This window comes from Triticum urartu, chromosome 2A (assembly GCF_056163025.1).
Source record: "Triticum urartu cultivar PI428250 chromosome 2A, HENAU_Tu73, whole genome shotgun sequence".
Lineage (NCBI taxonomy): Eukaryota > Viridiplantae > Streptophyta > Magnoliopsida > Poales > Poaceae > Triticum > Triticum urartu.
Window position 1 is genome coordinate 130,997,288 of NC_141874.1, and position 14,242 is coordinate 131,011,529.

At 57.2% G+C, this 14,242-nt stretch overlaps 1 protein-coding gene across 1 annotated transcript; it reads right to left on the reverse strand.

Annotated features, from left to right (window-relative positions):
- Positions 1-11,440: 11,440 nt before the first annotated feature.
- Positions 11,441-12,539, reverse strand: LOC147984267 (uncharacterized). Its single transcript, XM_087541033.1, has 2 exons — positions 11,532-12,539; positions 11,441-11,446 (listed from the first exon to the last, which is right to left on the reverse strand). The coding sequence occupies exons 1-2, from the start codon at positions 12,537-12,539 to the stop codon at positions 11,441-11,443; spliced, it is 1,014 nt and encodes a 337-aa protein (XP_087397159.1).
- Between the last annotated feature and the right edge of the window lie 1,703 nt (positions 12,540-14,242).

A 14,242-nucleotide genomic window follows, 5' to 3' on the forward strand; every position in this document is an offset into this window, starting at 1 on the left:
TGTAATTAACCATAAGCGCCACCTCCGCATGGGGCATCTCCCATGTGCTGAGCCGGCTTGGGTCGAACCGGCCGCTCATCTGACACATCATGTGGGGACGGCTCTGGAGAGGAAGGATCCGGCGCTCCACGAAGGCGGCCACCAAGTCGGCCCCGTGCAGGCCTTCCGACTGAATGAGCACCCGAAGCCGGGAGATGGCGGCATTCCCGGCCGGAGACAACGACCGGGATCGGAAGCTCCACGAGGGCTGCCTCCCAGCCGGCGGGCCGGCTACGTAAGCCGGCAAGTTGATGTAGTCTTCTTGCTCGGCGACGTTCTTCACATAGAAGTAAGATCTCTGCCAGACCTTCACCGACTGGATCAGGGGGATGGGCGGGAACGGATTGTTCTCGCTCGCCCTCCTCATGGCGATGAAGGCTCCGCAGGGGGCGGGCACGCCGGCGACGACCGTGCCGAGCTTGCTCTGGAAGAATTCTCCCCAGAGCTCCAGGGTGGGGAGCAGCCCCAAGAAGCCTTCGCAGAGGGAGACGAAGGCCGACAGCAGCATCACCGCATTGGTCGTGAGGTGATGCGGCTGGAGGTTGTAGAAGTCGAGGAAGGAACGAAGAAACCCGCTCGCCGGGAGGCCGAAGCCGCGCAGGCAGTGCGAGCGGAAGACGACCCGCTCGCCCTCCTCCGGCGCCGGCGAGATCTCCCTCTCGGGCGCCAGACGGACCTGAACGCGGTCGGCGCCGGGCAGGCGCCGGGTCTGGCGAAGGAACTCCACGTGATCCTCGTGGACGTTGGAGCCGTCCCAGGAGCTTGACAGTGCCATGGTGATGAGGTGGCGTGGAGAAGCGACGGCGTTGAGGAGGAGGCTGCGGCGGCAGCGAGAGTAAGGAGACGAGGGCTAGGAGGGACGGAGTGGGAGGGAGCGCGCGAACCTCTGTCGCTCCCTCTCCTCCCCCTACTTATAGGCTCACGTGACGGAGTCAAGGAGGCGGGGCGTGGGGAAGCGTGGGGGTCGATCGTGCCCACTTCCCACGCCCCACGATTACCGATCCTTAATGGCGAGGCGAAACTGCCTTGAGAAGGCGAGCGGCCTTGTGGGCCACGGGAGATACGCGCCCGGGCCGAGGCTTGCGAGTGGCGGGCCCGGGCCTGCGGCAGCGTCCCATCGGGCGCGTGCGCTCACAGAATCTTGCCGCCACGTGGCCGCAAGAGGGCCCGTGGTCAGCATGCAGGCCCCCTCTCCTCCCGCTTACGCAGGTTATCAGAAGTCGGCGTACGCCCGCGAAGCCGGCTCTCCGGGATAGGAAGCTGACCAAGCTTCTCGTCCCCTTGTTCACCTTGGAGCTCGATCAGCTTCGGGGACTACTGTCGGAGTAAATGGCCATGGGTAGCCTAGCCGGCTGCCCCTGCCACTTCTGCAAAAATTACGAGCCCACCCGACTCTCAAAAATCCAAGACACGGGGCCGCCTTCCCCCCGCCGGCTGTGATCTAGGCCGGCTTTGGGAAGGCGGTCCGACTTCAACCTTCATGAGAGGGCCGACTCCAAGAAGCCGGCTACGAGAAAGCCGACTCCTTCAACCTGGCTCCCCATAAAGTAGTCAAGACCGTACCCACAAAGTTTGCACCCACCTAACGGCGATGCGACGGGGCATGGCTACAGAAAAGCCTGCCACCCCCGAATCCCGGAGCACGCCTGGCACAGTGCGCCGTACGAGGTAGGCATGACCCGTCCGGCGCAGCACTGTTGCCATGTTGACCCTGGCGTCACCCACGACGGGCCGCCAGCATGGCCCACAGGCGGTGGGCCCCTTAGAGCAGGGAGACGGCTGAAGGCGGCCGCGCTTCCAACCAGCCGGCCCAAGGCGGAGCTGGCTCCGCCAGCCGGCCCGCCGCTTCCCTCGAAGAGGACGCCCCATTAAGGAGACAAGACGCGGTAAGGCTACAGCGATCACCCGGCAGGCGGCGGTACTGTAGCCGTGCTTGCCACGATGAAGCTCACGTCAGCAAGATGAAGCCACAGTGACCAAGGAGTTGACAGCCGGCGGGACCCGCCAGCCGGCGGGCCCCAGCAGTCGGCGCAGAAGCCGGCGAGTGCAGTCACAGACGGCTGGGCCCGCGCCCAGCCGGATTACCATTGTACCCCCGGGGGGTAGGCCTATATAAACCCCCCGGGGCACCCATGCAAAGGGTGGGACCCCCTGCTAGTTCTAGAGACCATACAAGGAGAAGAAGCAGGCTAGCCGTGCCCTTTCTTCCTCCTCCTCCCCCAAAACAGCTCAAGGAGCGTTGTGTAGCTACTCGATTCATCTAGTGAGCATGCGGAGACCCCGCAGAGCAGCAGTAGGGGTGTTATCTCTTTGGAGAGCCCCGAAGCTGGGTAAGAGCCGCCGGCGTGCGTGTCTACGCCTCATCCCGCTTCCAGGCACCGTCGATGTCTTACTGGTTCCCACACAGATAAGCCACCCGTTGGCATATGTCGCACCCACCACCCGACATTTGGCGCCCACCGTGGGGCCAGGCGCACCGTCGTCCGGAGACCTGTTTTGGACGGGAACCCTCTTCCTCCCCAGCGAGCGTAGCCAGCCCGGCACGCCCGATGGCGCTTGCCACGACGCGCTGCAAGGCGTCGCCAGCATCTGTGCGGCAAGCGGCCTCGCCGATCTCTCCGACGATCTCGCCTCCGATGCGGGCGCTGACCGCCTCGCCAACTTTCTCGGCCAGCTCCACGTCTCCAGCGAGCCCGCTGCGGACCTGGAGTCGGTTGGTTCCACCGACCCGATGCCTGTCAACTCCGACACGGCCTCCTACGGCGCCTTCCCCGCCAACGTCGCGATCTACAACGACCCGCTTCCCCGAGCCGACGGCCACGATGCTGTCGCCGCCGAAGTGATGGTTGTCGGCCATAGCGGCCCGGCCGAAGAGAGCGCCCGCGACGCCTCGCGCGCGGGGGCCCACGACCTGTCCGCTCCTCTCCCGGCCGACGCCGACGACGAAGCCCTGGAAGCACGCCGCCTCGCCCTCCTCGCAGAGGGCCGGAGGCTGGCCTCCGTAAGACGCCTCACTGAGGCCTACCGGCGCGAGGCTGACCGCGCCGCCTTCGGCACGCCGGCCCCGAGCGGGCCAAGCCGGGCCGTCCTTGTCAAGCAACGCGGCGCCGTCATCGCCGACGCGCTGGGAGTCGACCGCCCGGTCTATGCCACTCCGCTCGAGAACTTGCGTGCCGCCCAGGCGGCCGTAGACGAGCTGGATGGCCTGGAGCCCGAAGACCTTCCCCACATGACCCGGCGCATCTAGCAGTTGATCGACGCTGCCACGCAGCGGCACGAAGCCGACGCTCGCGCGGAAAGCCTTCCCCCGCGCCGAGAGCATGACGCGATGTCCCGGACACCGACTACGAGCGATACCCGCGCGCGACGCGAGAAGGAGCCGGCTACCAGCCGCCGCCGGACCCGGATCTCCATCGAGCAGGACGCGGACGGTTATCCCTGAGCCATGGAGTGGCAGGGCGACCTGCCTCCGCCTCCGCCCCGTGGAGAGAGATACCCCGCCTCACCGCCAGTGGCGCACCCGACTCTCAGCGGCCGACTGGGCCGCCGCGAAGGAATCGGCGAGAACGACGCCCGCCATCGGCTCGACCGCCTGGCACGATCCCTGGCATTGGAAGAAGAAGACGATGCCGGCCCGCCTTGCTTTGGCCCCCGCATCCGCGACGAGCCCTTTCCCAAAGGGTTCTCGCTCCCAAGAGACACGCCCAAGTACAACGGCTCCGTGAAGCCGAAAGATTGGTTGATCGACTACTCCACCGTAGTTAGCATAGCCAACGGCAACCGGCGAGTCGCCGTGAAGTATGTGCCCCTCATGCTGCAAGGCACGGCGCGGACTTGGCTCAACAACCTCAAGCCGCGTAGCATCAACAGCTGGCTAGACTTCACAGAAGCCTTCATCCGCAACTTCACCAGCACCTACAAGCGGGCTCCCAAGCCCAGACAGCTCTCCTTGTGCGTGCAAGGCCCCGCCGAGTCCACTCGCGATTACCTCACGCGTTGGGCCGAGCTCCGCAACTCCTGTGAAGGGGTGCACGAGGTACAAGCCATAGAATACTTCACAGCCGGATGCCGAGAAGGCACCCTCCTCAAGCACAAGCTCCTCTGCGACGAGCCGGCTACTCTCGACGAGCTTCTGGACATAGCGGACAAGTACGCCACCGCCGACTCCTCGATGAAGACCGAGCTTCAGGTAGACGCGTCCAGGAAGGTGCTCAGCCCGGCGCCCAAGACGCCGGCTGGAGAGCCCGGCCGACACCCCAACTCGAACGACAACAAGCGCAAGGGCCCTGCGCCGCCTCCTACTAGCCGGCAGGTGGCCACGGTCGAAGATGCGCCGCCTGAAGAACGACCGACGCCCAAGATCCCCAAGGTCACGGACGAGGCCATCATCTTCGCGTTTTCCGACGGCATCCGTGACGTCAAGATGAAGGAAGAGCTCTCCATCCACGAGGAGCTCTGCACATCTCAGGAGCTGTTCAACCTAGCGACCAGGTGCGCAAGAGCTGAGGAGGGGCACCTCTCTCTCCTTGAGCTGCTAGTCGTGGGCACGGAGGAGAAGAAGGTGAAGGCCAAGGACGTGAAGCGCAAGGAGGTAGTTGTGCTCACAGCGGAGCCCGACATCAAGCGGGGCAGAGAACAACCCGAGTAATCCAAGAACGGCTGCCCGTTCTGCGCCTTCCACAACCTGAACACCCGCAACACCAGCGACTGTCAAGAGCTCAGAGCCATACGAGAAGGACTCTATGGTTGACGCCCCGAGCGCAACGACCGGGGCTACGGCCGCGGAGGAGGACGTGGAGGCAGACGCTGGGACGACCGTGGCCCGCGCCGAGAGTGGCACGACCGGCCTCGTGAGGGTGCCTGGAGGGACCCGCCTCGTGAGGATCGCCCCTAGAGCAACGCTGGTCTTCCCCCACTGCCGCCAGCAAGAAGGAACGACGACCACCACCAGGACAATGGGGCTGGGGGCTTCCAGGAGCCACGCGCGATCGCCTGCATCTTGGGCGGCGCCCAGGCCCCAGCCTCTCAGTGCGTCTTCAAACAGTTTGCTCGTGAGGTGAACGCGGCGCTCCCCAAGCTCGAGGCCATGCACCCGCTCAGGTGGTCCCAATGCGCCATCACTTTCAACTCGGCGGATCAACTCAAGTGCGCAGCCACCATTGGTACCCTCCCTATGTTGTGTTCCCCAGTCATCAGGAATGTGCAGGTCACCAAGACCCTCATCGACGGCGGCGCAGGGCTCAACGTCCTATCCGTCGACACGTTCGACAACCTCCAAGTGCCATATGAGTAGCTCCAGCCCACTAAGCCTTTCTCAGGAGTGACTGATGGCTCCACCATGCCGATAGGGCAGGTCCGCCTGCCTGTCACCTTCGGGGAGCGCAAGAACTACCGCACCGAGCTCATCGACTTTGACGTCGCGCACATCCGCCTGCCGTACAATGCCATCCTCGGGTATCCAGCCCTGGCAAAGTTCATGGCAGTCACTCATCACGGCTACAACATTCTCAAGATGCCAGGAAGCGCAAGAATCATCACGGTCCCGTGTGAAGAGAGGGATGCAGTGTGCTCCCTCGAGCACGCCTTTCAAGCCGCAGCAATCGACGACCCTGGAAGCAGAAATGAAGGCCCTTTGGAGGCCATGCCCAAGAAGAAGAAGCCGCGCCTTACAGGACCTCAGGAGGATGGCGTCACAGCAGAAGCCACGTCAGGCCCAGCGCCCGCTCCAGGGACGCCTCCCTTCATCGCATAGGAAGTCGCGCTCGGTGCCCTCCTCAGGCAGGGCTCGGGGGCTCTCTTCTGGAGGGTCTCAGACCTTGCCAATCTCATGAGGGAGGCGCTTGGGCACCACTTGGAAGCGTGCTTTGCGGCACGTGACCCTCAGGAGAGCACAGGGCAAGGAGTGCCCACCACTCAGGAGTTCATCACCAAGACCACCCAGGAACTGCAAGAAGCAAGAGCCATGTGCGGTGACAGCCGCCCACGGGGGGCAGCTCTGCATCCCGGGGAGGATGTTGGGCTGCGTGTCTGCATCGACGTCCCAGGGCTCAACAGGGCCGCATCTCAGGAGCGTTTCTGGCCTTCGCGTGTGGGCCGCTGCGAGGGCCCGCCGCACAGCTACGTTCGCATGCCCTTTGGCTTGCCGAGCGTGGCGTCGGCCTATCAGCGCAACATGCGACGTGGCCTGGCGGCTCAGGAAGCTAGGTACCACGCAGTTCTGGAGGAGATGGAGACGGTCTTCAGGGAACCTCCCAAACCCTTGGAGCCTCCCGAGGCTCAGGGTTCTGGCGACTCATGAGGAGTCATTTCTTCAACGCACACCTTCAGCTGCACCAACTCTACTTCGTCTACAGAACTAGGTGATATCTTCCAAGCTCGTTTAGCTGGGAGCACCCCACGGGCTGCATTATTCCCAGGCTACGTGGGTCCGTCCCTGCGGCATGTATCCCTTTTTCTTATGTCTTTAGCTTACCTTGTTGGGGGCGCCCCTCGGGCTGCATCATCCCCAAGCCGCTCGGGACGGAACCGGCGGCATGTATCTTCCTGCATTTATCCAAGCTGATTTGCCTTCCCTGCTTAACCTGCACACGGTTATCACCTGCTCGATCGTCGTCTCCCCCGGGGCCTCCACACAGGCATGGCGCTGGTGCATGGGTCCGTCCCTGCCATGCCGAAAATCTGAGCGGTCGAGCTCTGGCTCGCGGCACGCCCCACGCACGTCACCTCACCAGGCCCTCGGTGCCTTCTCCTCATCCAGAGCAACCAGCGGCATGCTGACAGCTGTAATGGCAAACCGTGTTTCTTCTTGTGCCTGTTCATAGGGACCCCATGGGAAGGATAGCAGGCGGCACCGTGAGTCTCCTTTTCTCTCGTGCAATTCGCTTGTGCGTTAAAAGGGGGCTCCTAAGCATCGCGACTCAGGAGCTAGCTCTTACTGGCTCTCCAGCCCTCACCCCTGGCCTTGACCACCGCATCGTGACCTAGCATACCAGCGGTGGCTGAGCTCGCTCGAGGGCTGGGACCTGAGGACGTAGAGCACTAAGGAGAGCATGAGGGGATGGAAACTCGTATGGGCCGGCCTAGCTATGCCGCACGAGTAGGCGCGGAGCCCTAGCGCAACGTCAGAAGTCGCCATGAGATCAATGAGATAAGTCCCGCACTCGGATTGGCTAAATGTTTGGGCTTAATGGTCACTCACGCCTTGCCGCAGCCCCGTTGCGGCCATGTCAACTCCCTTTCTCGCCTTACCATGGCTGCTTTAGCGCTAAGGGGGACCTCCCGAGCATCGCACCTCAGGGGCTCTTACTGGACCTCTGGCCGCACACCTCCTGGCCTTGACCACGGCATGCGACCTAGCATACCAGCGACGGCTGTAGCCTTCCTAGGGACCGGGACCTGTCGGCGTAGAGCAACAGGCTATCGTGAGGAAAGATAGGGGGACCGAGCCTTAACGGGACATGCTTCACAAATTCTCATAATAGGGAAGATAAGCACAAAAGACATTACGGACCCTTACATGCCCCCACGGGGTATTTCATGATTCATTGCAGGAAACAAAAGCTGATACTAAGGGGAATCCTATCTACATCCTTCCGTGGTGGACACCATCATCAACAGTGGGCCACGGGAGGCCGGCGCCAACCCCATCCAGATCAACGGCGATGGCCAGACGCCGCAGCCCTGCTCCGAGTGGGGCGAGAGCTCAGGGGCACGTAGCTGTCGTCACTCGTCTCCGGAGTCTCATAAAGCCCAGGAGAGCTGCTGGACTCCCAAGGGTTGCTGCTGCTGGAGTGACCGCGAGCGGGATGCACGTCAGCCTCACGCTCCTCTCCGGAGCAGCACTCCAGGCGGCGGCCCTCAGCATTGAAGACCTTGAAGAAGAGCGTGGAGATGCCTTCATACTCAAAGTGGATCACGAGGGAGCCCCTCGCACGGCAGACCCGCGCGATCTTGCCCCAGCCGCGCGTCATGAAGATCTTGCTGGTGGGGACTTCTTCGATCTCCGCTCCGGTCGCCAGAGCGTTGCAGTCGGCATGCTGCAGGCAGAGCTCAAGAGGCCCCCTCGACGGCATCACGTCGGAGAAGTACCGAGGGAAGCGGATCCAGGAGCTCGGAGGCATCGGCGCCCACAGCACCAACTCGCGCGAGGAGTCCGCGGCGTGAACCCCAGGGGCGACAGCGCACATCGCCATGGCGCGGCGGCCCTGGACGTGGCGTGGGCGGCGCTGCTCGTCACTTCATCCTCCCGAGCCCTCGGCTTGGGCGTACAAGGGCAGCGGATACCCCGGAGGAGGCCGCTCGCACCAAGGCCTCGACACCACCTGCATCGCCGCTTCATCATGGCGATGGATCGACCTCTTCTTCGGCGGAAGAGGCCCTAGATCATCGCGGGGAGCCTTTCCTTTCTCTTTAGTAGAGAACTTTCTGATGGGCGCCATTGTTGTCAGCAGTGGAGCAAGGAGGAAGAAGCAAGCAAGCAAAGAAGAGATGGGCAACGGGGGCTCCGCCCCCTCCCCATTTATAGCAAGGGAAGGCCAACCGGCGTCTCCCATGATCGCAGGTAATGATGGTTTTCCTTGCATGTCGCAGGGACCTGACAAGTCGAGCAGTTGCCGAGGCACCATGGGGAAGCGGAGACGCCCACGTCCAATCATCCACCACGCGTCAATCGAGGACGCATGCTTTTGGGGCCCGTGGTGCTCCGAACTTGGCCCTTGGCTTCGCCATGAAGCCAAGACCAGGCGCACCTTGGGCCCGGGGGCTACTGTCGGCGTCCTAGGAACGGGGGTCCCCAGACTTGCCTGCCTACGGCCCGCAGCATGGCTGAGCCTGCAGGCCATACGGCCCATCTTCACCATTAAAGCACCCAAGACCCTCGCGAGGGTCCAAGCCTCGTGAGGCGGTCGACGCGAGACCTCCTCGGGAGTAGCCTAGCTATGCAGGCTCACGAGGAGCGGAGATATCAAGGTGGGGCAAACCTCAAGAGACCCTCGTGACGTGAGCCATGACGCACGACACCAGGCGGGCGCCAGGGCGCACAGCGTCCTTGTTTCCTCTTTGGTGCTAAGGAGGCCAGTGCAGGCGAAGAGTACCGAGGCATTAGGCAAAGGTTGCTATATTGGTGCAACGAGACCAAGACCAAGAGGGCGGCAAGACGGAGGTCATCATGGAGCCCAAGATGGCGTCACCATAGAGCTTTTCGCAGGCGAAGACCACTGTTGTCAGGATAGCTTGTACTAGCTGTCGCCCTTCAAATTGGCCCGCCATTGTTGGCTCCCTTCTCGATATTTGGGAAGAGGACCAGGGCCAATATAAATACGACTAGCCACCACCTTAGCAAGGGATGGATCATTCAGACCATCCTCAGACACACAAGCTCACCGAGGTCAAGAACACCTCAACCTCAGGAGACTGTTCTTCCCCTGTACTGTTCGTCATTAGCCCTAGAGGCAATCCACCACCACCACCACACTGGAGTAGGGTATTACACCACAACGGTGGCCCGAACCAGTATAAGTCTTGTGTCGTTCTGTGTTGCGAGTTCGTTGAGTTCGTCCGCGAGATCTTAGTGAGCTAGGGCTTAGATTGGTGGGAAGGAAAGACTTTGCGCGCACCCCAATGTTCGAACCTTAAGGGTTTGACGGAACCCCACATCCAACAGCCTCTTTGCAGGCTCCATGGGTGTCGCTGTCGGAAGTGGAGCAAGGAAGAAGAAGAAGCAGGATAAGCAAGGAAGAGACAGGTGAGGGGGATCCTCCCCCACTTCCCACTTATAACCGAGGGAAGGCCAACCGCCGGCCTCCACGATCTAAGGTAATAATGATCTTTTTTCTGCATGCAGCAAGGACCCGTCAAAGTCGGGCAGTTGCCGAGGCAGCATGGGGAAGCGGAGACACCCACGTCCAATCAGTCGCCACGTGCCAACCGTGGCCACAGGCTGATGGGGCCCGCGGCGCTCCGCGCTTTCCATTTGGCTTCGCTTGAAAGCCAAGCCCAAGCACGCCTTGGGCCCGGGGGCTACTGTCGGTATTTTGGGAACGGGGGTCCCCAGACTTGCCTGCCTGCGGCCTGCAGCGCGGCTCCACCAGCGGCCCCATACGGCCCATCTTCACCAGCAAACATTAAAGACCCTCGCGAGGGGCCAAGCCTCATGAGGCGGATGACGCAAGACCTCCTCAAGGGCGGCCTCACCAGGCTGGCTCGCGAGGGGCGGAGAGATCAAGGCAAGGGGCACCTCATGAGGCTTCTGTGACGCAAGCCATGACGACTGGCGCTAGGCGGGCGCCAGCGTGCGCAGTGTCCTCGTTTCCTCTTTGGTGCTAAAGGGGCAAGCGCAGGCGAGGAGTCCCGAGGCATCAGTCAAAGGTTTCCATATCGGTGCAACAAGACCAATACCAGCAGGACGACAAGATGGACGTCACCGTGGAGCCCAAGATAGCGTCACCACTAGAGCCTTTGGCAGGCGAAGACTACTTTTGTCAGGATAGCTTGTACTAGTTGTCTCCCTTCGAATTTGGCCATTGTCGGATCCCTTCCTGCTCAATATTTTGGAAGATGATTAGGGCCTTTATAAATAGGACTAGCCACCACCATAGGGAGGCATCTGATTCTGACCTAGATCGAATCCATAGCACCCCAACCACTCAAGTTCACCAAGCACAAGAACACCTCTCCTCGCGAGGCTGTTCTTCCCTTGTAACTGTTCATCCCCAGCCCAAGAGGCAATCCACCACACCACACTGGAGTAGGTTATTACACCACAACGGTGGCCCGAACCAGTATAAATCTTGTGTCTCATGTTCCTTGGGTTCGTCGAGCTAGGCCGTGAGATCGTAGAGTGTGCGAGCTAGAGAGGGGGAGAGATCTTTGTGCACACCCCAGTGTTCGAACCTCAAGGGTTTTGCCGGAACACGAAATCCAACAATATCTACTTAAATCATCTATGAAGGTCAGAAAATAATGATACCCGCCGCGTGCCTCAACACTCATCGGACCGCATACATCGGTATGTATTATTTCCAATAAGTCATTAGCTCGCTCCATTGTTCTAGAGAACGGAGTTTTAGTCATCTTACCCATGAGACATGGTTCGCAAGTATCAAATGATTCATAGTCAAGTGATTCCAAAAGTTCATCGGCATGGAGTTTCTTCATGCGTTTTACACCAATATGACCTAAATGGTAGTGCCACAAATATGTTACACTATCATTATCAACTTTGCATCTTTTGGCATCAATATAATGAATATGTGTATCACTACTGTCAAGATTCAATAAGAATAGACCACTCTTCAAGGGTGCATGACCATAAAAATATTACTCATATAAAAAGAACAACCATTATTCTCTGATTTAAATGAATAACCGTCTCGCACTAACAAGATCCAAATAATGTTCATGCTCAACGCTGGCACCAAATAACAATTATTTAGGTCTAATACCAATCCCGAAGGTAGATGTAGAGGTAGCGTGCTGACGGCGATCACATCGACCTTGGAACTATTCCCGATGCGCATCGTCACCTTGTCCTTAGCTAATCTTCGTTGAACCCGTAGCTCCTGTTTCGAGTTATATATATGAGCAACCGAACTGGTATGAAATACCCAGGCGCTACTACCAGCATTAGTAAGGTACACATCAATAACATGTATATCAAATATACCTTTGTTCACTTTGCCATCCTTCTTATCCGCCAAATACTTAGGGTAGTTCTGCTTCCAGTGACCAGTCCCTTTGAAGTAGAAGTACTCAGTTTCAGGCTTGGGTCCGGCTTTGGGCTTCTTCCCGGGAGTGGCAACTTGCTTGCCATTCTTCTTGAAGTTACCTTTCTTTCCCTTGCCCTTTTTATTGAAACTAGTGGTCTTGTTAATCATCAACACTTGATGCTCCTTCTTGATTTGTACCTCCACAACCTTAAGCACTAAGAAGAGCTCGGGAATTGTTTTGTTCATCCCTTGCATATTATAGTTCATCACGAAGCCTTTGTAGCTTGGTGGCAATGATTGAAGAACTCCATCAATAACAAAATCAACTGGAAGATCAACTCCCAGCTGAGTCAAGTGATTATAATACCCAGACATTTTAAGTATGTGTTCACTGACAGAACTGTTCTCCTCCATCTTGCAGCTATAGAACTTGTTGGAGACCTCATATCTCTCAACTCGGGCATTTGCTTGAAATATTAAATTCAATTCGTGGAACATCTCATATGCTCCATGACATTCAAAACGTCTTTGAAGTCCCGGTTCTAAGCCGTAAAGCATGGCACACTCTACTGTAGAGTATTCATCAGATCGAGCTTGCCAGATGTTCATAACATCAGCTTCGGCTCCTATAGCAGGCCTTTCACCTAGTGGTGCATCAAGGACATAATTCTTCGGTGCAGCAATGAGGATAATCCTCAAGTTACGGACCCAGTCCGTGTAGTTTCTACCATCATCTTTCAACTTAGCTTTCTCTAGGAACGCATTAAAATTCAGGGGAGCGGTAACTCGGGCCATTGATCAACAACATAGATATGCAAAACTATAAGACTAAGTTCATGATAAATTAAGTCCAGTCAATCATATTACTAAAGAACTCCCACTTAAATAGACATCCCTCAAGTCATCTAAGTGATACGTGATCCAAATCAACTAAACCATGTCCGATCATCACGAGAGATGGGGTAGTCATCAATCGTGAACATATCTACTATGTGATTCACGTTCGACCTTTCGGTCTCAGGTTTTCCGAGGCCATGTATGTACATGTTAGGCTCGTTAAGTTTAACCTAAGTATTCCGCATGTGCAAAACTGTCTTGCACCCGTTGTATGTGAACATAGAGTCTATCACACCCAATCATCACGTGGTGTCTCAACACGACGAACTATAGCAACAACGCATACTTAGGGAGAACACTTTTACCTTGAAATTTAGTGAAGGGATCATCCTATAATGCTACCGCCGTACTAAGCAAAGTAAGATGCATAAAAGATAAACATCACATGCAATCAAAATGTGTGACATTATATGGCCATCATCATCTCGTGCGTTTGATCTCCATCTCCAAAGCATCATCATGATCTCCATCGTCACCGGCTCGACACCTTGATCTCCATCGTTGCGTCGTGGTCATCTCACCAAGTATTCTTCTACAAATATCGCTAATGCATAGTGATAAAGTAAATCAATTACATGGCGTTTGAATTTCATACAATAAAGAGACAACCATAAGGCTCCTGCAGGTTGCCGATAACTTACAAAACATGATCATCTCATACAATAACGTTTATCACATCATGTCTTGACAATATCACATCACAACATGCCCTGCAAAAGTAAGTTAGACGTCCTCTACTTTGTTGTTGCAAGTTTTGTGGCTGCTATGGGCTTCTAGCAAGAATGTTCTTACCTGCGCATAAATCCACAACGGTGTTTCGTCAAGTTTGTTGTTTTAACCTTCTTCAAGGACCGGCCGCAGTCAAATTCGATTCAACTAAAGTTGGAGAAATAGACACCCACCAGCCACCTTTATGCAAAACTAGTTGCATGTCTGTCGGTGCAACCGGTCTCATGTGCATGGACATGTAAGGTTGGTCCGGGCCGCTTCATCCCACAATACCGTCGAATCAAAATAAGACGCTGGTTGTAAGCAGTATGACTATCGCCGCCCACAACTCTTCGTGTTCTACTCGTGCATATAATCTACGCATCAACCTGGCTCGAATGCCACTGTTGTGAATCGTTGCATGGAAAACAAAAAAAATTCTATGCACACGCAATGATCCATCCATGGAGATGCATAGCAATGAGGGGGAGAGTGTGTCTACATACCCTCGTAGACCGTAAGCGGAATCGTTTGAAAGCACAAGTGCTCCCTGGGTGATTTTGGTAATTAATGTCAACATATCTCTTACTAGACTAATATCTTTATCTAGTATATTTCAGAAAGTTCAACAATTGTGTGGCATGGATAAGAGGATGTGGAACCCCTTCAAAATGCTAAGGACACAAATTGGCTAAATCTCAAGACTCTTCATTTCTATTTTAGTGATCCAAGATCACATTGAGTCCATAGGAAAGCCAATACTATTAAAAGGGGATGAGGTGTTGCTTAATGGTCTACTTGCTCAAAGTGCTTGATATTGCTCCATAACCCCTAGACACTTTCTCATTCCCAAATATGTCCAAAACCTAAAGTCAAACTCGTCCCCACCGATT

Bases quoted from the DNA above. Each gene is read 5' to 3' on its own strand.
- LOC147984267 (XM_087541033.1), bottom strand. From the start codon at position 12,539: ATGGCCCGAGTTACCGCTCCCCTGAATTTTAATGCGTTCCTAGAGAAA.